The 24,730-nt window shown below is 44.2% G+C and overlaps 1 protein-coding gene across 1 annotated transcript in view; it reads right to left on the bottom strand.

Moving 5' to 3' along the window:
• FNTB (farnesyltransferase, CAAX box, subunit beta) overlaps positions 1-24,730 on the bottom strand; it is a 56,576-nt gene that overhangs the window by 18,707 nt on the left and 13,139 nt on the right. The window contains exons 2-7 of the mRNA XM_024568530.3: positions 24,055-24,119; positions 17,745-17,817; positions 15,413-15,504; positions 7,938-8,084; positions 7,752-7,835; positions 3,589-3,675 (exon numbers count right to left, since the gene is read on the bottom strand). Coding sequence (XP_024424298.1) covers positions 3,589-3,675; positions 7,752-7,835; positions 7,938-8,084; positions 15,413-15,504; positions 17,745-17,817; positions 24,055-24,119 — 548 coding nt within the window. The remainder of the gene's footprint in view (positions 1-3,588; positions 3,676-7,751; positions 7,836-7,937; positions 8,085-15,412; positions 15,505-17,744; positions 17,818-24,054; positions 24,120-24,730) is intronic.

Here is a 24,730-nt window from a genome sequence, read left to right as displayed (position 1 = left end):
AATAGACATACAAGTGCAGGAAGCACAGAGAGTCCCAAACAAGTTGGATCCAAAGAGGACCACACCAAGACACATCATAATTAAAACGCCAAAGGTTAAATACAAAGAATCTTAAAAGCAGCAAGAGAAAAGCAGAGAGTTATCTACAAGAGAGTTCCTGTAAGACTATCAGCTGATTTCTCAAAAGAAACTTTGCAGGCAAGAAGTATTCAAAGTGATGAAAAGCAAGGATGTACAACCAAGATTATTCTATCCAGAAAAGTTATCATTTAGAATGGAAGGGCAGATAAAGTGCTTCCCAAATAAGGTAAAGCTTAAGGAGTTCATCATCACAAAGCCATTATTGCATGAAATATTAAAGGGATTAATTTAAGAAAAAGAAGATCAAAACTATGAACATTAAAATGACAACAAATTCACAACTATGAAAAAATGAATCTAAAAAAAACAAAGAACAGGAACAGAATCATAGATATGGAGATCATTTGGAGGGTTATCAGCTGGGAGGGGGAGAATGGGGGAAAAGGACAGGGAATAATTAGTATGTATAAAATAGACAGGGGGCTGTTAAGAATAGTATAGGAAGCCAAGGAACTTATATGCACAACCCATGGACATGAACTCAGGGGCAACTGCTGGAAGGAATGGGGGTACTGGGTGGAGGAGGGTAAAGGGGGAAAAATTGAGACAACTGTAATAGCATAATAAAATATACTTTTAAAAAGAACTGAAGTATATACAATTCCAGATTGAAGATACCTGCTGAGTACCCAGCAAATGAATTTTTTTTAATCCATATCATTGTTCATCAGTATGAAGTTTCCAAAGAGCAAAAATAAAGATTACAAAAACTTCTGGTGGTGGGAGGTGGGACAGAGAGAAAGAGAAACAAAAGAAAAATACAATGGATTGGAAATACATTGGCATTAGGAGTTAGGAAAACACAGTAACTACCTTAAAAGGTTTCAGTCACTTAATTTCTTTGTATTTCAGCTCTTTAGGGCCATCTAACAGAACCCACTGTCTACAACAGAACACCACAATGTCTGAGATACAACCCAAAAATTACCGGACCTTTGCAGAATCAGGAAATAAGACATACCAACTTTAAGATACCTACATGTTAAAATTACCAGACAAGGATTTTAGAGCCGGTATTATAATTATATATTTACCTCAGTGAAGAAAAATGTATTTGTTATGAATAACAAGATGGGAAATTTCAACTGAGCAACAGAAAGTGTAAAAAATAACCAAACTCTGGCAGTCTAGCTCCAAAACCTATACTCTCGATCTCTAAACTGTAACTACCCCACTAGTGAGTATGACACACCAAGTCCTCAGTAAATGTTGGTTATTGTTATTATCAGCCTTTTAAACAGTGACACTGGAAGTCAAAAAATGGAGCAATGCTTAAAAATTCTGAAGGAATATAATTTGTATAGTTTCCAATTTGGAAACCTGTAACCAAATAAACTATCAATCAAATGTGAGACCAGAATAAAGATATATGTAAAATCTTTAAAAATGTATCACTGTAACCAATGTCACCCCAATAAATTTAATTAAATTTTTTTTTTAATGTATCACCCAAGTGCTCTTTCGAGGATCTCCTGGAGCATGTGCTTCATTAAAAGGAGTCAGTAAACCAAGAGAAAGGAGGGTAGGGCTTCAGCAAAGGGGAGAAGTGGAGTGAGTTTCATGCTGAAAGGAAGCATCTGGACGCCTACTGCAGCGAGCTGAGCACAATCTGTCCAACAGAAGCAGGAGGGCAGTGGGCTCCAGGTAGGGTAACTCAAAACACACACATGTGTGTGCACATACATGCACACAAACACACACACACACAAGAGAATCGATATGTTACCTGAAGCGTTTGACTGTATCAAGAGTAATTTTATAGCTCTGGCAGAAAACTTGGGAATGAATTCATAATACATGCATTTGTAAAAAGAGGTACTGATTAAGTCTAAGAAGATTAAAGTTATACAAAAAGCCAAATATCATAGTATATCATCTGGTTTAGCTATAAATTACATTTTCATAGCAATAAATATACTTTGATAAAAATAAAAATATAAAAACTAAAACAAGGCAGCTTGTATATCTTTTCATAATATACATATGTATCTACTATACGTTTTGTTTTCTTTATTTTTAATGATAAACTATTTAAAGCATCCAGGAAAGTATAGGAAATAACATATGGAACATACATGCATCTAACACCTACCTTTCATTTGACCATGTACATTTCAGGGCTTTTAAAAAATGTTTTAAAGAAATGAACCATTAGAGACACAGTTCGAGTCTTCAGTGGAGATGTGTGGACCTCCCCGGTCTCATTTCCTCCGCTCTCTCCCCAGATGCAAGCACCGCCCTGAACTTGGTGTTTATCTTTCCCATGCATGTTTTTATATTATTATGCATGATTCCTTCCATAAACCATATAGAACTGTTTTACATATTTTTACATTTTAAGTAAATATGCTGATTGGTATGTTTAACCACCTCCTTTTTCTTTCCTCAGCATTGTTGGGATTTGTCCATATTGATACATGAAGGTCTCATTCATTCATTTTTTTAAATCATTTTTTAATTTTTCAATTACAGTTGACATGTACTAGTTTCAGGCATGCACCATGGTGACTAGATATTATATAACTTACTAAACGACCATCCCAGTAATCTCATACCCACCTGACACCACACCTAGTCATCAGAATTTTAGCAACTGGATTCCCTATGCTGTCCTTTACATCCCTGTGACTATTCCGTAACTACCTATTTGTACTTCTCAACCCCTTCACCTTTTTCACCCATCCTCCTGACCCCTCCCATCTGGCAACGGTCAAACTGTTCTCTGCATCTGAGTCTGTTTCTGTTCTGCTTATTCATTTATTTGGAATTTTAGATTCAATTGTTAATAGATATGTATTTATTGCCATTTTACTTTTCATATTTCTCTTTTTGTCTTTTTCTTAAAGAAGATACTTTAACATTTCATATAATACTGGTTTAGTGGTGATGAACTCCTTTAGCCTTTTCTTGTCTGGGAAGCTCTTTATCTGTCATTCATTCTAAATGAGAGCCTGGAGATTTGTCTATATTGATACATGCAGCTTTCATTCATTCATTTTAATGGCTATATTATATTCCAATGTGCCTATATCAAAACTTACTTGTCCGTGTCATGCTTATGAACATTTAACCTGTTTCCAGCTTTTTGTCTGTCTCTTTCACGCATCTGCGTGAGAGTTTGTGCAGGACCCCCCCATTACTGGGTCATCAGCAAGGGCTACATTGAGATATTACCAAGTTGCTCTTGAAAATGGATAAATCCACTTAGACTCTCACCATTACTGTCTAACCAAGTTTTTGCCCTTGCCAATCTAAACTGTAATACAACATTAAAGAAAGTTTGGTGCGGGGCACCTTTTAAGGTAATTTTGACACTTATATGCTACAACCCTAATACATCTCTTGTAATTTTATTTTCCCTTCCAGTCTTTTTTTCATCTTCTTTATTTTTCAGAAGACTTTGGACGCAGATGTCTAAGAGACCAGGACAAACCCAGCTCGTCTCACCTTGCTATCCATTCAGCAGTGCCCTCAAAGAGGTCTGGAGTCAGGATGTTGGTCAGAGAGGCTACTGAGGTGGCACAGTACGCGCTTCTGGAAGGACAGAAATAGAGGGCAAAGTGTTAAGCTTTAAGGAAGAGCCTAAATAAGGCTCCGGGAACTCCTTGGGCAGATTGCTCTCTCTGCCTGGTAAGCTGTAATCACCTCCTGTCCTCACTCTTGGCACAGGGTCAGCCCTCCTGGGTCTCCAACCGAGAGGTGTGACATTCTGTTTGGACAGAGTTGCTCGCAGCACGGCTTCAGTGAAAAGAACATGACATTCTATTCTCCCTACCTCCACATGGTCAAATCTACATCAGAGGAAGTAGCAGCCCTACCAACCCATGTCAGAAGTGACTGCAGCTCTTCTTCCAAAGACCTATAAGGGTTCCCCAAATTCCATGGTGTCATTCGGGTATTTCTGATACGCTCACTCACTCAGATGTCAGTACTGTTTCAGATCCAGGATTTCTGTCTGTTTAAGGCATGGACACATTAACGCTTGACTATATATATATTTTTCCTACAACCAACACATTGCAAAGCAGGCCAGCAGGCCATAATGGCTGCTTAGCTCAGAGAGGACTAGATGAGCCCACTCAGATACCTTCCTTAAGCCTCTGGAGGGATAAAAAAAAACCCTTTGGTCAAGCACCCCACTAGTGCAGACACACACGCGCGCGCACACACACACACATTGTTAAATAAAAAAGAAAGAGCACGTGTTTTTATTTTTGTAATGCTATCCTACTTGATTGGGAATGATTCTGCCAGCCCTAATTCTTTTCAAAACATTTATTTCAGCTTCGCCCTCTGTGATGGAACATGTCTACAAACTGTCTTTTCTTCCCTGCTACAGCCTTTTCAAATGCCAGCACCTCAGCTCCATTTAATCTTGAAGATAAAAACTCTGCTTACAAGTCTTTTCTAAGACCTCCTAATTACAAAAGGGAGGAAAGAGAAGGGTCCAGTTTCCGTATTAGTCAAACTTAAGTCAAACTTACTGAGGCTTTCCAAAGAAATCCCTGCAAAAGCTGTGAGCAGTATTATGCTCCCAGCATTTTTACAGCCTGTTCGTGCTGGCCAACGGCACAGCAGAGCCTGAGCTATGCCAGCAGGCATCAGAAGCATGCAAGAGTCCTAGGTGCCAAATGTTACCATCTACCGAAAGCTAACTTCGAAGGTCTGATCTAATTTCCTTCAGGTCTTGATCCTCTCAAAGGGGTTCAAAAGTATTTGCTCTTGAATCCTAATGTGACCTCTGACATAGGGAGGTGGCCAAAAACATAGTTCGCCTCTCATAAATGGAAGAACTGAGGTGTGATGCCAGAAGCCACTGACTAGTCCTAGATCTCACACTGAGATGGGAGGCAACAAAATGCATCTTTCTGGTGCAGTGTCTTCCTCTCTCCTTCCATCCAGTCATCACATCTCTCAGATCTGTCCACTGCTCTCCATCCATGCTTCTATCACCCAAATCCAAGTCACCATTACCTGGATCAGTCTCCTGTTCAGTCTTCCTCCCTCCAACCCTGAAACCAGAAGACTTTTACGAAAATACTACTTACTATCTACTCATTGCAACGGGGGAACTAATAATACACTCACATCACATACAGTCGGATTATATCACTCCCTACTTAAAACTGTCTGTGGCTTCCTACTGCCCTTAAAATAAACTCTGGGCTTCTTAAGATTTCAGGGCCCCTCACCTGTTCTCTGCAGGTGCTTCCAGCCCCCATCCTCCCACGGCCCCCAGGCCCTCTACACTTCAGCAACACGAAATTCTTTCTTGAACACGCTCTACGCTCTGTCATCTAGGCATGTGATAAAATGCCAAAGTGATCTTGCCAGGGTTTGTTTGCTTTTGTCTAATAATCTCAGAAAGCTTTAAAAAGCTAAATTTTAAACTGTACAAATTTGATTGGAACATCTATAGAACAGAAATGAAAATGTAGTGACCTTGAAGGGAAAAAAATCTTTTAATTTTTTCCTTAAGAAGCAACAACATAGTACTGTATTACTTTTCCTCGGTAGTTATATTGGCTTTGTTGACCTATACAAGGTAAGAGGCTCAAAATGGAGTCACTTATGCTAAACCAATACTGACTTATATCATCTCAGCTTTCCCCGAAGTGGAATGTCACACCAGTCCATCAGGAACCGCCTAATCAGCACTGGTTAGGTCATCTACCTGATAAGTCCCCGCCATCCCCCAAAGTGACCTCGCCATAACCAGCCTGCCTTTGCCCAGTGCCCCTTCCTGTCCCTGCTCCCTCCTGCCTATAAAAGTATTTCATTTTATGCAGCTCCTTGGAGTTCCTTTCTATCTGCTAGACTGGGTGCTGCCCAAGTCAAATTGATTTTTGCTGAAATAAACTTAAAACTTTTAATGTGCCTCAGTTTATCTTTTAACAACAGATACTGAGATATTGTGATATAATAAATATAAATGTTGTTGGTTGTCTGCCCAGTTCCTGGCACAGTGCTCCGAAAACCCTTGGAATATTCTGAGTTACAGGTGTGACAGGACAGCCTTTTGTTTTTGTAACAAGCCCCATTCTGCTGTATCTGAGGGGACTCCTGGAGGACGGGCGCCAGAGGCCGGAGGAACTATGTGGTTAGAAGGTTAGAACTTTCACCCCCACTCTCAGAGGAAAAGGGCTGGAGATTGGGTTAATCACCAACGGCCAATGATTTCATCAATCATGCTACATAATGGAACCCCCATAATAACCCTAGATGAAGGGATTCGGGGAGCTTCTGGGTTGGTGAATGCATCCTACTGGGGACTGGCACACCCCAACTTCATGGGGACAGAAGTTGCTGCGCTCTGGAAACTTCCAGACCTCTCCCTGTCTACCTCTTCATCAGGCCACTAATTTGTGCCCTTTATAATGCACTTCAGAATGAACCAGTAATAGTAAAGTGTTTCCCTGAGCTCTGTGAGCCATTCTAGCAAATCATTGAAGCTGAGGAGAGCATCGAAGGAACCCCCAATTTGTAGCCACATCAGGCAGCAGCACGGGAGTATGGATAAACCAAGGGACAGGACGTGCTACTGTGACTGGCATTTGAAGTAGGGGCAGCCTTGTGGGACTGAGCCCTTACTCTGTGGTGTGTGTCATCACTCACATTCGTGATATCAGAAGTGTCATGAGCAGAGAAACAGTTTTTCTGGTAGACACCTTAGCTAATTCTCTGATTTGAGCCGGCAAGTTTCAGATAGAAGGAAATCCATTATTAGAGGCCTCTGCAGCCCGGTTGCCGATTTTTATCCACAATGTATTTCATGCTCCACGACCACCATGTTTTTTCTTCCCCTACACTTTCAAACCAGTGGCTCCCCCAGAACATTAATCCACTCGTGTAGAAGCAAACACACTTACAAAAAGGCAATAAGATGGCTTTGATATAGAAACCTCATAAAAATGTATCATTCAGGCTAAGTAAGAAGACTTTGGTATAAAATCTCAATGATCCGCTGCCATTGAGAAATGACTTGTTCAGTGAATTCTCTATATGCTTCATAAGAAATCATCTGCCAGGTGAATAAGCTACTTACTAGGTACAACAGACGATTCTTGAGTTAAGTAATAATTTTGCAGCAACTCCTTTTAATCAGTTAATGCAAGTCTATCTCACTGCGCTCCACTGGCCCAGAAGGGTTCTGTGCCTCCCAGAGTGGTTCTCACGAGGGTGTTAAACATTGTCACGATTTCATCAAATCCATTCAGAAGCCGTTCACTAAGTCCCTACTGGGCTTTCTTCTCCCTTTCTATCCCAGGGAGGTAAAAGATTATATGACACTATATGGTTACTATATATCATGGTATATCGTTTTATGCCAGGTAAGTGTATTTTTAACTTTTAAAACAAGAGCAGTTGATTTTGTTTCTGACTTACTTATATTTTGATATTTACGCAAAAGATGCCGAGTGATCATCATACTGAGCATGTCGGTATCATCTCTGCAATGACTGTGATACTGTGTCACCAGCAAGTCATTCTGCCTGTCATTCTGTGACAGAGCAGCAGCTCCACCATGCTCTTCCCTGGGTTTGGTGTCTCTAATGGCAGGTAAGCCCCCGAACCCACTGATGTGGCAGCCTGAGAAAAACCCCACTCACCTCACATCCACCTCACCTCCAACATGCATGAGGAAAGAGCCGTCAGGTTGCTTCAGAGAGTACAAATATTGAAGAAGCTTCTCTCTGCGAAACGAATGGGAGAGAGGCCAGAGACGGCGAGGTCAGTGCGGTGTCAGCAGGCGGGGCGCCCTTCTGCGTTTCCGTCACTGCTGGCTTTGGCTGTACCTGTTAATGACGTCATAGGCCTCCTCAGTGCCAATGATGCACAGGGCATTGACTGCCGCGTACGTGGGTGCAAGGTGTGGGTACTGGCCAGGGCCCCCTCCAAAGCCACCATCTGGGCTTTGACACAGCTCCAGGAACTGACACACACTAGGTACACAGCCAAAGGGAAAAAAGCACAGTGAGACATTAATTTCAAAACGTGAAATTCCACCAGAGTGCACGCCTTTCCAAATGTTCCCCAGTCCCTCAAAAGGAATAAGAAAGAAGCTCTCCTCCCACCTATTGAATATATATTAAAAGGAGTTAACCCCCACGAAGGGCCTAACTCTACTCTGCTCTCATCAGCGTTGCACGCCTTCCACCTGAGTTTTACATTTAAGCACGTGCCCAGTCATGAAGCAAGGACAGAAGGCCGGGCAGAGACAAATGGCTGTTCATAGGGCGGGGGGAGGTGCCATGCTTCTTGACCAAGTCTTTCCCATACTTCTCATTCAGCTGCTTCTTCCACACTAACCACCCAGGTCTAGATCCATCATAAGGCCTACCAAGAATATTTAAAGAGATGCCTTCTCACTCCCATCACCACGTAAGCCCCAGTGGGCTAGTGATTTTTATTTCTTTAACTGACAAGAAACAGGCTTTTATGGAGTCTGCCTCCGTGGTTAGGAGAGCCATGCTCACCTCCACTGGGGAAACCATCAGTACTGCCGACTCATGTCACTGAATGCATCCCTGTCTATGGGTTCAAGAGGAGTCTTTCACGTAATCCACAGAGGCTCCAGCTCCCTCACTGAGGGAGACTGTTTAGTGAGGGCTGGCCTTCAAGCTCACGCCAACAAACCTGGCATCGGTTTGCCTGGAAGTCACGTTCTTACTCCAGGTTAAACCAAGAAAGCCCCTATTCAACCAAGGTCCTCTGAAGTTCACCAGAAAGGGGTAACCTGGGAAAGTTCTGGTTATCAAGTCCCTTCCCCACAACTCAGCGGGGACCACAGGCTTCCTGTGAGGACAGGCCTCCATTTAAGAGGACGGACTGCAAACCTGTGGCTTTCTAGTGCTCAGGCAGCCTTCTTCTCCTGGGCTCATCTCATTCTCTCTTGTCTACAGCTGCCAGAGAGACCACGTACGGTCTAGTTAGTCTCCACTAAGACTCAGTTTATTGCTGCTTTTCCACAACCTGTTTGATTTCAGATCCTCCATTATCTGGGCAGGGGGAGCAATGGAAAAGGCGGCTGACTTGCTACTGGAGTCCTGAAACCATCACAGGTCAAAAACAACGCACATGACATTCTGTTTGCACCTAAAATTGTGCTGTGAGAAACATAAGGATGGAAACCAAAGTTGATAATCAGAGAAGGAAGAGTTTTGTGGCATGTTTTTAATAGCAACTACTTTTAATAGGGAAAATGAGTTGGCTGCTAACATATTTGCCAAACCGTCCTTAATTTTTATTGCATTTTCCAGAAACAAATAGCTAATAAACACATGTCCTGACAAAGCGTGGCTGCACTAGCATGTAAAAAGTGTTCTTTGTCACAAAAGGTTTTAGCTGATATAAAACTTAGCACATTACAGAGGAAAAAAAAAAAAAAAGCAAAGAGTCACCTAGTTATCCATTCGTTTTCCCAGCTCCCAAGATAGAATGCAACCCTCCTGACCCAGTAGCCTGAAGGGGGTAATGAGCTGGGATCAGAATGTACCAGACACCTCTAAATCCTCCCTCCACGCCAACCACTGTCAGCTGACGGGCTGCGTCTGACTGTCCGTGGGGCCACACTGGGGCACGAGGGGTTGGGCTTTTCTTGACTTCCAGACACTTCACATCATGGAACACCCGGATCCAGAGGCCAGCACATTAATGAACTGGAAAACTGACCTTGAAGCTACCAGCTGTCATCAGCAGAATTCTTAGCAGTTCTGAAAACCAAAATGTGACAGGACTTCTATCTCTCAAAAGGAGAAAAACTTAATCTTAGAGACCAGAAATTCACCAACTGACACTTTATAAAAAACAAGTATTCATAAGTCATTCATACAGTCATATGACTAAAAGATCTAGCAGATGAATTTTCTTTCAGATCAGCAAGGCACTTGGTTCTAGATTACATCACCAAGATAGTGGGAAACTATCTTCTAGATCAGGGATTTTCAAACCCAGAATGTGTGTATCGGAATCACTGGAGAACTGGTAAAGAGTACACAGACTCAGGCTTGCAAAAGCAGGGAAGAGCCTGGGCCTCCGTAGTTTTATCAAATTCCCAGGTGATTTGGATACACACAAAGTATGAGCACCACACATTTTTGCTGAGCAATTAGAATCACCTGGGGGATTCCCAAAGCCCAGGCCACACCTTACACCAAAAAATCAGAATCAGTGTGATTGGGACCCAGGCAGCAATATTTTAAAAACTCCCCATTTGACTTTAACGTACAGCCAAGTATTAGCGCTTCTCCAACGTGAGCCTGTGCAGAAATCACCTGGAGATCCTGTTAAAGTGCAGATCGAATTCAGCAGTGCGGGGTGGGCCTGATGGCTGCATTTCTAGCAAGCTTCCAGGTGACGGCAATGCTGCCGGCCTGGGGGTCACATTTTGGGTAGCAATGTGATGGATCAGCTCTGTCCAATAGGTAGACAGTAGCCTCACGAGGCTACTTAAATTTTTAATTTAAATAAAATTGAAAATTTAGCTCCTTGGGTCACACAAGCCACACTGCAACTGCTCAGTAGTTGCCCGTCACTAATGGCTACCACAGAATACAGAACATTTCCAGCGTCGCAGAAAGCCGTACTGGACCCTATGCTCTAACATTCGACTATTAAAGAGTGTGTAAAACTTACAAGAGGGTCAAGTTCAAAGCAAGAGTATCGAAGACTTACTGGCAGCCTTATAAGGAGTTTACTCAGACTTTTAGGGGGCAGGTGAGGACTGACCGAATGTGGCTGATTCTGGACATCACTGTCTCCAGTTGGATGAAGAACTCAAAAGCACGTACAATGAATAATAAAATAATACAAATGAGCAGGGAAACACCTCCACAGTGAGAATTAAAGTAGAATAATATAAAACAAATCAGATGGCAATTAGAATAAAACAAACAAAATAGGTACAAGTAGCAATATGCATGCTTAGGGATGGCAGGAGCGGGGATGAGCCAAGTGTATAAATGTAACATGGGAAAGGACTAGGAACACAGCAGAAAATGGGCCCGGGGTTAGAGTCCATGGGCTGTGAACAGTAACAAGAGTGCCTGTGAAAAGCATCATAAACACAGTATTGGTCGGAACTGCATCTGGCTCAAGCCTCCATTTTCCAACTCAAAGGAACTTTGGATGAGAGTTGTAAAAATGGTTAAACATAAAATTATTAAAAGGCTTAATATTAAAGGCAACCACAGTAGAAAGCTACCCAGCAATATACCTCAAAAATACAAAGGGTAATTATACAAACTTTCTGGTAAATAAACAAAAATCAAAGCTAATCTGCAGCAAGATTTTAGGTTAGATGTAAGAAAAACGTCAGCACCAGAACAGGTTACCACAGACGGACTTAAAGTCTACAATAAGTTACAAAGATTATAGCTTTGGAAACAGGAACAGTCATCCTCGAGCAGAATGGCTCAGGAGTAGACACAGATGCAAGAGTATTGAGCTGACATCAAGCTCCTTCTAGCACTAAGCCTTTCAGATTTCATACTCAAACCAGCTTCTGCTTATACTCCAAGGGAGAGGAAAACCCCTGGCCTAGGCAGACAGAGCGATGAACAGGTGACAGGCAGGCGGGCTCTCATTGATTCCAGGAGACCGGGCTGCCTACGGTGTGTGACAGGTTCTCTGACTCTTCCTCAAACACAGGCAATCCCCCAGACGCTGCCGTTTTGGATGTGCGGTAAAGTCTAAAGTTGGGTACTTTACAGCAGGGTTGCTCCACCTTGGCACTATGGACATTTTGGGCCGGACCATTCTTGGTTGTGGGGACCATCCTGTGGAGGATGTTTAGCTGCATCCCTGGCCTCTACCCACTAGATGCCACGTGCTGCTGGCAAAAAAAAAGCCCAGAACACAAATAAGGTATCCTCACTAAAAGGTAAAGAAACAAATCATAGTTAAATTTAAAAATTAAAAGGAAAAAATATTTAAGGAGTTATTCAGGGGAGAAACTATTAATAACCTTTGGAAAGGGAAATAATAAAACACTGACACATGAAAATTTAATTTTAATCTTTGGGAAAACTTTACCAGTGGAAAAGTCCTAAAACGATTTTTTAAGTTAAAGACAATTTTTAGACCATACAGAAGCCTAAAACCTAACTCAATGGTGCAGTGGTCTCCCTGCAGTTTTCATTTTTTTTCCCGTGCATTTCATTAAAGTGGCTTTCAATAACAAAGCATGTTAAAGAACGCTTCCTTCACTGCTAAAATTGTGAACAAAAGCAAATATACTTAGCCTGGTTCCCAAATTTATTTTGGATAAACATGTATACATTTGTGGATACAATGTCCTAAGAGAGGCAAGCCAAATTCCTACCTATGAATACACTATTCTTGAAAGGTCTGACAACCGCAGTAAAAACTGGCTTTGCTGGCTCCAGTCAGCAGTCCCAGTAGCTGACAAAAGTGACTTTGTCCACTAGAGGGAACTCAGCGTGGCATTTTTTTCCCCTGAACCAATAGAAGCACAACAGTGAACAAAATAGGAAAGAGCAAAGTGTGTATGTGTGTGTCACATACTAGGTGAGGGAGTGGGGAGAAAAGAGGGCAGGAAATAATAAAAATCCAGAGCTAAACTCAGCCTCTAGGTCACCTTAATGTTTGTATGAGGAAAAAAGCTGGTGCACATTTTCAAAGCAATTCCTTTCCCTGTGCAAAATAAGTAAAAAGGCAATATCCTATATCAGATAGTCTAAAAAAACAAATCCCCATATTTTTACAGAAGTCATTAAGATTTCTCTGTATCAAAGAAAAAAGCAAACAAAATATAACCAGAGACACTGATGTTAAGAACAATCTAACAATAGCCAGGGGGGAGTGGGGAGGGGACAGTGAGGAGAGGGGATTACAGGAACTACTATAAAGGACACATGGACCAAATCAAGGGGGAGGGTGGAGGTGGGGGAGGGAGGGGGGTTCGGCTGGGGTGGGGTGGAGGGATGGGGAGAAAAGGCATACAACTGTAACTGAATAACAATAAAAATTTTTTTAAAAGAATAAAAAAGGTTTCTCTGTATCTTCATAAAAATCTTTCTTTATAGGTCAAACACACGAGGCTCTGTACATAACAAATATTATCAGCACCTAGAATTAACTGCCTGCTACAAAAGTCTAAGTAACTCTTTAAGAGTTCGTTAAATCGATACGCCGCAGAACCGCAGGTAAAGCTTTCAAGGCTGCCGTGAAATCCTCAGTCATTCATTGTCAAGTTGTTCTTGAAATCAGCTTTTCAGTTTTAAGACATTCTTTAATTATAAAACAATAAAGGTTCATTGTAGAAAATGCAAATATGTTTAGAAAGAAAGAGAAAAAAATCACCTTTAACCCCACTATCCAGAAATAATAACTACCATATGTATATACATCCTTCTGGCTTTTCTATGCATACAACCATCTATATTTTTAATCTAGAAAAGTGAAATCTTTTAAACTACCTTTTGCACTTAAATCATGAACAACTCTGTATAAATATACTAAGTTTTATATACAAATATACACATTTACATATAATTTTTATTGAAGTGTAAATGACATATAACGTTAGTTTCAGGTGTACAACTTAGTACTTTGATATTTGTATATATTGCAAAATGATCACCACAATAAGTTTAGTTAGCATCTGTTAACTTTTCATTTTTAAAAGGCTACATAGTATTTCATTGTAGGCACTGCATCATAATTTACTTAAACTTTAAATACGCTTTAAAGCATCCCTTACTGTGACTATTTAGGTTGTCTCCAATTGTTAAGTGTGAAAAGCCTTTAAAGGGGTCCTCTCTTCCCATCAGATGCCACAAAAGCTGCTCTGACACGGATTTCCTCGGAAAAGCCTCACCTGCAGACAAGCTAGAAAAGCCTCACAATCCATGCTGACCCAAGGAACCCCTAGCACTACCTTCCCTCTTCAGATCGGTCTGTCTTCCTCTAGGGGGCGCTGGTGCTTTACTCTCACAATCCCCACACTTTCTTTTTCTTCTCTCCTATAGGACTTTCCCATCCCCCTAGGGAACATCCTGATTGTGTATGTGTGGGGGAGAAACTTCCCAAACAGGCCACAATCTCCAACTGGTATTTCAAAATCACATGGGCCTTTATTTTGACAATTTAATTCCTGGTACTGAAGGAACTGTATCCAACTCCACTTTGAGCTAGAAGTAACTAGGCTTGTAGCATCATCGTGATGGGGAAGACAATGCGTATTTTTCCTCTCCCTCAGAAAGCATCATATATACCACAAGGGTTAATGGTCTAATTCTTTATTATCCTCCTTATCCACATTCATCACAAGACACCCTGCCCAGGAAGGCAAGAATGAGAGGTTATTGTTAAGACAGAATGAATGAGACAATGTGCAGTTCTGTTCCCCTGACCTGACAGTGTGACCCAGGCAGGGCACTGTGACCGGGGAGGGGCACGGGCTAGCTTCCATGCACCCTGGTACAGTCACCCCTGAGTGCTGTGGGAAAATGAACCTGGCTCGGGGCCTCCCCTCCTGGGCTCCTCTCCCGCAGGAGCCCAGGGGGAGTGGATGACCTCAAGTTGCTGGCGATGGGACGTGTTCTCTGTCACTGAGAACTGGGACATTAGCTCCAATTCCTGGCTGTCCTTTCCTCCCCCAGGTATCCCTAAGACTACAATGATGACCAGTTCCTTCTTCTTTAAAACATGTATTTCCACAAGCTTCTAAGGATGAGGTACCACACTGAGAACACCATCTGCACCAGCAGTTTGGGAAGGCTCTTAGCTGCTTAGATCTCTAATCGTAAGAAAATTGTGAGTCATGGCATCTGCACACCGACACAGCAACCCATCCAGTGCCAAAAAGAGCTACACCGTCCCCCAGGCGCTGGCGGAGAAGGACTTCTGTGGAGGGCTTTATGGAAGGCAAAGGCATTTTTGTTCACTGGGTTGGCACGTGCTTCCCCACAGAAGCTATTCAAATGCATACTGTACTTTCTGGCAAAATCATGTCTCCCAGAGTTGATGATAAAGACTTTTCTCAAAGACCAAAACAAGAGCCAAAAGAAAAGGCCATAAAGAAATCAGAATCCTCCCCTTGGGAGTTCAAAGACTTTTTCTACCCACAAGCTTACAATGGGCTTCTAAAGTGGAGGAGTTTCAGGAAGTTACTGGAGGACGAAAAATGCACGGGTTTCTTTGAAGCACTCTGTGATTTTCATTTAAAATAAATAAAACCGAAACAAAACAAAAAGCACCCTAAGTACAATTCCAGAGAGCAGCTAGATGGCCCCGCAGCCAGACTCACTCTGTTGCCACCATCTGGGGGATGGGTTCATCCAGCAGTTCCAAGCTGTGCAGGATCCAATAGCAGAGCCATGGGCGGCTGGCATCCAGACACTGTGAAAGGCACAGGGGAGAAAACACACCCTTTATTCAGGATCGTTCTGAGATACTGCTGACAAGGAGGCATCTGTCTCATTCTGGCAGCCTGGCAGGGGACGGGGCGGGGGGCGGAAGGCACCTGACAAACAATCAGTGAATGAAGGACACTTGGCTTTATGGCCTTAGTCAGGAGCAGAAATAACCATATGTGGGACAGTAGGACATAGAAGTTTACCTTGAACCCAATGGGTCCTTCCCTGACAGGCCCTAAGGAAGGCCGAGCAGAGTACTTCTCACATGCAAGGAAGTTAAGTGCTGCTGTGTTCTCACTGTAGACCCAAGGAGAGATATAATCCCAGAGTAGGGTTTCCTGGGTTAACTCATTCACTGATGAAACAAATATTTAGTAACTATCTACTTTGTGCCAAGCACTGTATTAGATGCTGGGGGCACAATAATGAATAAAATTCCGTGATGCTTGGAATATAGAATGTGTGTGGTTACCCGTAGAGGAAGAGGGCCCTAGACAGACACATCGGTACAAATTACCTTCTGTCTTTCTGGGACAGGTGGAATATAGCACATGTGTGCATGTACCTGGATAAATGGGCAGAAACAGCCCTGAGGAAGCACAGGTAAGAGAATGGCTGACTCTCCTGGAGAATCTGGGAAAGGCGTCCAAAGGTGACTTATGACCAGAACTTTATCCTAATTCAAGCCATAAGCATGTATGGAGCATTCAAGTCCAGGCAGGCAGGTAGTATTGCTGCCCCTGACTTACAGATTTAAAGTATATAAATGAGGTCCAGAGAGACGAACTTTTTCTAGATTACAAAGACAATAAATGTCAGAGATGAGATAAGAACCCAGGTTTCCGGGCTCCCAAGCCAGTGCTCCTCCCACTGGCCCATGCTGCCCTCTTTATAAATGGACTACTAGCTTCCACCTGGTGTGGTGACTGAGGACACTGCCACAGACTTGGTCTGCCTGGGTTTGAGTCCCACCTCCTCCTCTTACTAGCTATTTGCCTTTGAACAAATTACTTTACCTTGTCATGCCTGATTCCTTATCTGTAAAAAATACTCACCTACCTCATGGAGCAGTTAGTTGCAAGGATAACAAGTAGTTAGTTGAGATAATGCTCAGGAAGCTTTTAGCACACTTCAATGAGTCGTTAGCTGGAATGGTATTAATTGTATCAGGGCTGACCAGACCCTAACCATGGGGCATTCGAGTCAAGAATTAAAAGCTTGGAACCCAAGGCCAAATCTAGCTTGTGTATGTGTTCTGCTTGCTCCAGTAGGGTTTTGTTTGCTTATTTGTTTGTTTGTTTGTTTGTTTGGAACTGGTTGCAACATTTTAGCATTTGGACATTCACTTAAAAATCTGAATTTCTGGCTTCGTTTGGGAAAAAGAGAGAGGGAGAGAGCGAGAGATCTGGCAACCTTGGTGTGCATTCCTGGAGGGCAGCAAAGGGCAGGAACAGAGTAAAAATGTGGGGCTTCTGATCCGCTTCAGTCTCCCCGAGCCCGCTTCTCCTATGTATGCTACCTGCTTGGGTCTATAGGCATTTGAGTTGGTCGATCCCTGTAGTAAATAATCAAATGTACAAACCCAAAATAAACAGCAAATTGAAAGCAGGGCTGCGCTGTGCAAAGTGGGACAGGAAGACTGGGCCCTCCTTTTCACACTCACCCTCTGCCTGCCACTCAACCCCATTCTCAACACCGCCCCGTCCTCCACCACCACCGCCTGCCCCTCGAGGCCCCTCCGTGGAAGCCCAGGGACTGAGGGATAAGATGTTTACAGTGGGCATGTCTGCAGTGCTAAACTGCAGTGGTATTCTCTGGGATTTATATACTGACCCTCTGGCCGGCCTAGGAATTATACCGGCTTATAGGTCAAGGGCTAGGGATGAAAAGGTAACAACTGCCTTTTAGCTAGCTGTCATGAGTTATCTAGAAGATAGCATGTGACCCCTTTGGCCGTGACTTGAGAAGAAGAAAGCCATTTGGGCGCTCCATGAGCTCTGAGGGCGGACAAGTCAGGAAGAGATCCAGCTCTGCCCTTTCAAAAGTGCGAGCCTCTGCTCCGCACGGCCTGGGCTCCTGTGCACCTGGTCCCTGCCAAGGCCACGTGTCCAATGAGTGAACCTGCAACAGGTCAGGCTCGTGAGTCTTTTATGTTCAATAGGAGAAAGGGAGAAAGATCTGGCTGATAATTTGATAGGAAGAGCTCCTGGACAGTGTGTTTACCTCATAGGCATCTGTCAGCTGTCGAAGGCCTCTTTTCAGGTAGTGGAAGTGCTTCTCCCTGTGCAAAACCAGCCTGGAAAGACAAAGAGCTTGTAAACTTATTCTAATGGACTAGGCTTCCATCCCACTACAGAACACACATGCACACACATGCACACACACTCACTCTCAGCCCCAAGACATCCCGCCCTAGTCAGTGAATGGATAGCCAGCACCTGCTTCAGCTCCAAGGGCGGCTAAATCAGAGAAATCAGTCCAGCATCTGAGTGGCCTGAAAGTGTCTAAACTGTGCTGGCAAATGTTTTGGGTGTGATCATCCTCTTCATGGCAGGGGACGTTGAGCAAGTGAAAAGCCACAATGAACACAGACAGCAAGGCGGTGACAAACCACCCAGAAAGTTTTTCCAGGGTCCAACTCTGGCTCCCCATCTTGCAAGCAATTTAAATCTGAGCCTCGTCACTTCCCTGACTTGGTTAGCCTCCGTGATTCCAGTCATTTCTCCTGGGGTCACTTCTCTGAGGTTTGAGGTTTGCGCTCTGCCTGCCCCTTAGCTATATGTCTATTATTCCCTCCCCGAAATTCCCCTCCTACACACTGACCCACAGCCCCAACCAGAGGACGGCTTGTATTCTGCAGCCAGCTGCTCTCCTTGGCTCTGATGTCAGCAATAGAGGCTCTAGGATGGAATGTGCCGCCCATGGCCACCTGCACAGGCAGGCAAAGGGCAGGAGCTGTGCTTTGTGCCTGGTCTCACTGAAGAGGCCTGTGTGACTACAAAGAAAAGGAGAAAGGTGGGGTGGCGAGGCACTCACTGTGCTTGCAGATTTCAGAAATAAAAGAAGAACCATTCTCTTTTCTAGGTATTCAATTCAACAATTGTCTATTGAACTCCCACTACACTGTGCCCAAAATAAGGTCATGAATGTAGTCGTCACTTCAGAAAGTCCTCCAATTCAGTATCAGAAATGAAAAAAGGACAAGAGCGGGCACAATGGAAGGGGAGAGCGGGTAGGTTTCATAAGGGAACACAGATCGACCCCCACGAGGCTGTACAGGGAGCGGCAGCTCACCAAGGAAGGAGTGACCAGGAAGGGTTATGTGGGAGAGGAGGAACATGAGGTGGGCGGCCCTGGGAGAGGGAGAAAGTTTTACAGGTAGACATGGCCAGAGGGGAGGAATGGTGGGAGGGTGGTTCAGGGGGTGGTGGGGGGGCAGAAACACTAAGGCACAGACCAGCCAGCGCTGTCCAAAGGGCTCTCAGTGATGGCGGGAATGACGTCTGTGCTGTCCACGAGGCAGCTACCAGCCACGGGTGGTTATCAAACTCTCGAAAATGTGCTGGTGTGACTAAGCAACTGAACTGTAGCCTTTGTTTAATTTTAATTCATTTACGTTTAAATCGAGGCAGGGGGTAATGGCTACTACTGTGCAGCACAGCTATAGCATGTAAGAGGAGGGACAGGCCGGGGATTTGGCCTCAATATTAGGAATGAAAGCGGAAAGGAATGGTCGGAAGGCAGCTGAAGCCCTTCTTACAGAGGTTGGGGTTCCAGGTGAGGAATCTCTACCCAAATCAGTGGGCAAAGGGAGGCCCTACAGGGTTGAGTAAGGAATGAAAATGGCCAGAACGGTGCTTTAGAAAACCTTTCTGGCAGCAGTAGGTATTCAATATGTGTTTACAAACTGGACGCAATGAAAGCACTAAGTGGGGAGAGAGATGAGATGGGGAGGCTGGTGAGATGAGGTGGGAAAAGAGGTGAACCATTCTCTTTTCTAGGTATTCAGTGCAACCACTGTTTATTGAACAGTTAAGAGTCAGCCAGGTGAGAGATACTTAGAGTACTCAGGCTCGAACTAGCACGGTGATTCATGATACGCTGACTTCTGGACAGGTGGGCTTTAAGGCACTGAAAGTACATGCAGGTGAGGATGTCAGTCGCACTGTTGGAAACACATGTGAGACTCGAGAGCCGGAGCCAGGTGACACAGACAGACTGGGAACCGTTTACCTGCACGCACATGACTGGGGAAGCTGCAGGGGTGGAAACAGGGCAGAGAGAAAGTTTCAGGGCAGAACTGGAGGACGGCCCATCCTTGGAGCAGGACAAGGAGCCAGAGGAGACAAATGAAGAGAGTTACATAAGCTGGGGAAGGACACAGGCAGTGCTGGGTCACAGGCAGTTCGGGAGGAGGGGATGTCACGGAGGTATGTAGCAGTGGCAAATGCTACAGCATGACTGAGGAAAAGGAGGACAAACCACAGAGGGGCTGGCGACCTCCAAGAGAGTTCAGGGGCCGATGAGGGCAGATTCCAGATCATACGGAAGAGGAGAAGGTCAGACTCGATTGCTCTTTCAAGGAGGTGCAGGAGTCAGGGCTCAGTGAGCACCCACTCTGTGGGGGCCAAGGGGCTGGGGCTGGGGTGGATGCTCACAGCTCCCTCAAGCTGTGGTCCAGAGATGAACACAGGCAAGCCAATGGCAAGTACGGGCCTGTCCGACAAACACTCTGATCGGGCAGGTGGTAGACTCTGACAGCACACGGCAAGGCACAGAGGGTCGGAACAAACTTCCTGAAGGACACAGCACTGAGTCAATGAATGAAGGAGACCCAAAGGGTATGATTCAGCCAGGCAAAATGAAGGGGACACTGTGGCACATCCCAGTGAGTTTGGTTTAGTTCAGCTGGAGCCAAGGGGAATTAGTATTTTTAGTGGGCTGAATTAAGCAACTAAAGAGAACCTCTAGATACTGTTGCTGAAGGAGTGAAGGAATGAATGAGTTTAAGAAATATGGCAGACTGAATGACAGCCAGCACACTTCCTCTCCCTAAACCCGGACCATCCCAGAGAATCGTGCCTTTGGCTATAACAGGAGAGAAGACAGGGACTCAGTCCATTGTTGGCTCCCGGGAAGGCACTACACCCACTAAAGCCAGGGGCATCTCCGGTCCAAAAGTAAGCCTCTGGCACTTAAGTAATAAGTCACTTGAGGGAGAGTGGGAAGGAAGATGAACTTGTTCGTAAGGAAGGACCTTGGGCAGAGCAGTATGAAGAGCTGTATCTTCTAAGTGGTGAGGACTTGGGGAGTTCTAAGATAGCATCACATGCAGACATGGCAGAAACACATGGAAGCAGGGCCTGAACTCAGAGCATTTTAACTTCGGGGCAACTGTCAACACTCGACGTTCACTGCTCTACTAGCACAGGCCATTAGCAAGATTTCTCAGGTCCAAGGAGCACCGGGCACTTTTCCCAAGAAAAAAACAATTTTAAAATTATATCTGAGTTGGGGGTGGAGGAAGAGAGTGAGAGAGAGACAGAGAGAGAGAGGGAATGTGTGTGCTTTGTGTATGCATTTCAGACTCCTTACTAAAGGTAATGTAATAAATGGAAAAGGGTCTGTTCATAAGTGTGTGGGACAGTAAGAATAACTATGAGGAAGAACTTAACTACCACCGGAAAGCGGGATGCTGCTAAACAAAACTATGAAAACAATTGGTCAAAAAGCTCCTTGGGACAGACCCACTTATCCAGGACAGCAAGCATATGCTTCACAGTCTTACGGAGAGACTAAAATCACTTCTGGGATGGGGAATGACCGTACAATGTACTGACATCCAGCTTCAGCCCTGAATTCCAGCCAGATCTGCTATTTGGCTGTGGCTCTGAAAAGCTGAGTAGGCAAATGCCTCCCTCAGCATCATTCCTGGTATCCCTGGTCCTGTGCACAGTCAGAGGTCCTGGGAGTACGTGTGACTGTATCACATCTGATCAGCATCACGACCTCAGAAAAATAAACACGCCATGACATCCACATTTACTGCTAATACCTAAATATTCACTTAGCTAATAATAAAGGTTTGTTCCTACGATACAATGCCAGACTTTTAAAATCTGACTACTGTAATGTTAAATACTGAAACTGTGATTATAATTTAAAATTTTGATAAGTTTTTCAGATTTATTCTCATATTCTATAAGTTTGTTCCATGATGGTGATATTTGGCTTCAACCTTATATTGATATGTTGCTTTATATACTCAGACATTCAGCCAAAATGTGTAATATCTCTAATATTAATTAGCATGTATAACATAAGGTGCTCATTAGCATCCTTTAAAATAATTATTTTCAAGGCAGCAATGATATAATGGGAAATGTCAGATTCCTGAAATATACCCTGAGCCCTGATATATTCTATGTCCCCAAAGGATCCAAACGCAAGAGGAGCATTTTTGTTCCTCTCCCACATCTGACCCAAGACGGGTCCTCTTTCGTCCTCTACCCTCATTCCCAAAGAACAACCTCATCCTCCCAGACTACAGCCTGCCTTTCTCCCTCACAGCTCGGTAAGAATAAAAGTCCATGGGCTCTATTATGATGGTGGGTGAACAAGGAATGCCAAATGGTCAACGGTCCCTTTGGCAACACAAAGGACCTATGTTCACAGAGCTGAAGACAGCAGACAGTGACGCAGAGCCCAGCCAGGTGAGTCACGGGGATGTGACTGCTACCACAAATCCCCTCCTACGGCAACCAAGCGCCCGATCACCAAGTCCCAGCACCTCTGGGGAAACGGCCTGCATTGGGCAGAGAGTTCGCTCTCTCTGAGCTAGTTAAACAAATGGTGTCATTTGCTAATCCCTGGCTGTGGCTCATGGAGAGAGCAATAATTCATTGTTGAGGTCTGAGCTTTGAGTAAACACAGAGAGTCCGTTTAGCAGTTTGGGGAAAGACTCCTCTTGTTAATTGACATTTTCCTTCTTTCCTTTCCCAGGGAAGAAAGATAGATAACATTTCCACCTATCTTTCCCTTTTTCCAATTTGCCTTTTCCGATGATTTTCTGCTTTGGGTAATTTTCTCAGAGAAAGAAAAATTTTCAAGGAAACAGTGGCAAAATAGAATGGTGGCCGAAAAGATACAAAGTTACTCGGGTTAACATTTGCAATGTCCCAGTAGGCAGAAGAACCCAGAGCCTCACTGACCCAGAAGTGAGCCTGTTGAGGAGGTCTCGGGAAGTCGGGAGACAGGACACAGGTGGTTTGGCTGGATGTGAGACCCCCAGCTTCCCATCCAGAGTGAGTCAGCCAGCGGCCTGACCAACTTTGTTCAGAGGTTGTCGAGGGCAAGTGCTGCATCCCTGAGATAGAATGAGGACCACGCACAGATGGGGACTAGTCTGTTCTGAGGGCTGGAAATATGACACGGGACCGTTTGGGAGAAATAATTTATGACTAGAAGAAAAATGCTAATAAAGGAATGATAGAACCTCATGCAATTCTAGTGGGATACATTACACAACTAGAAAAAAGCAAAAATAAAGGTTCACATTACACAGGGTCCGACAGAAGTAACGCCTGCATGAGTGTGGTTGGTAGGGTAATCATATGGGTGTCGTAACTTATGGTTTTAATTTGAACACTTCACCTGAAATGTCATATGGTGTGCTTGGCTGTGATTTTGTCATGTTACAGAATTACATGCTTATGATTTTGTAATAAAAAAGGGACATTATTTGTGCCAGACCCTGCATAATAAGTTTCTGCTTATAATCCCTTTTTTGGAATTTCTAACATCAAAGAGCTTAGAAGACTTTAACCTGCTTGGTGCTGAAGAAAACAAAAGGCCTTATATTTCCCACTTGAAATTTCATCCTTGGGATCTGCTGCACAACTACCAATGAGGGCCAGGCTGGGAGAAGCTCAAACTTCTCACACGTTCACAGCCACGTAATAACATACATCAAAAGAATCCAGCGTTTGCCATCCCCCTGGACCCTACATCTGTTTCAAAGTGTCATGTGGAAAACCTGAGAGTTCTCGTCTGAACACCAGAGCAGCAGCTCACAACTAAGCCACAGAAACCTGAACTGCCTCTCTCCATCTTCAGTCCGCAGAGTTCAGGCCTCATCCCCACGTCACACCTGCTGGCTCAGTTCAAGTGGAGCATCTTGCAACTGCATTCTAATAGAGGAAGGAGTTGGCATCATAAACACATCCAGGTAGCCACAAGGTCAAGAAACACCAGTCTCGCAGCAGACTCATCCCCCGAGGCTGGGTAAGCTCCAGGTGGAAAGGAGAGCCCTGCGTGGACAGCTCAGCTGGTTAGAGCGTCATCCCCATACCCCAAGGTTGCGGGTTTGATCCCTGGTCACGGCACAGACAAAAATCAACCAGTGAAGTAGAGCAGCAAATGGATGTTTCTCTCTTTCTCTGTCAAATCACCTTTTAAAAAAGGAGGAAAGAAGAAAGCCTCCCACAGGAGGTGGTATCTCCCAAATCCTCTCAAACTCCCAATGAAAGCTTACCTTGGTACGAGGTGGTTGAACTTGTAAGCACTGAAGACCTCTTGGATCCTTTCTTCTACTTTTGCCTGGGAAGGATGCAGGAGTTGGGAGAGAGAAAACAAACACAGATGAGACCTCTGTCAGCTTTTTCTTCCTGTTGCCACAAAGGCCCACTGGCTGAGGTGCTTGGTGTGGTTTTGTGCTTCGCAGCACTGTAGGGCTGCAAGCAGTAGCCCTGGGGGTGACAGGCTGAGACAAGGAGAGAGAGAGAGAAGGCCCTGCACCATGCCGGCTTCACAGCTGACTTTTCCGGGACACTAATCCATAATGTCCAAACCAACGGCAGTTTGGCTCCCTGGCGCTGGTTACTCAGGGCACAGACGAAGACCGATACATTTTGCTTGAAAGATTTATTCTTGCCTGCTTGATGAAGTTGTTTAGGTGTTCATTTTACTGGCCATTCTCAAATCCACAATTAATTTGTGCTAAGAATCATACTTCTATTGTTTAAGTACAGAGCTAAATACAGAATTAAAATCCCCTAAGGGACTTAAAAGAACATCCATCATAGAAACACCAAAGAGGCAGCATATCTGCTCATTGGTTCTAGTCACTCACAAGACTAGAATGAAGCATCTACGAGAGCCAGGTCACCTGTGGCCTCTGAAGCCCACACCATAATGCAGTCACACAGGAC

The sequence above is a fragment of the Desmodus rotundus genome, chromosome 7 (genome assembly GCF_022682495.2).
Source record: "Desmodus rotundus isolate HL8 chromosome 7, HLdesRot8A.1, whole genome shotgun sequence".
NCBI lineage: Eukaryota > Metazoa > Chordata > Mammalia > Chiroptera > Phyllostomidae > Desmodus > Desmodus rotundus.
This window is presented reverse-complemented; position numbering and strand designations above follow the sequence as displayed.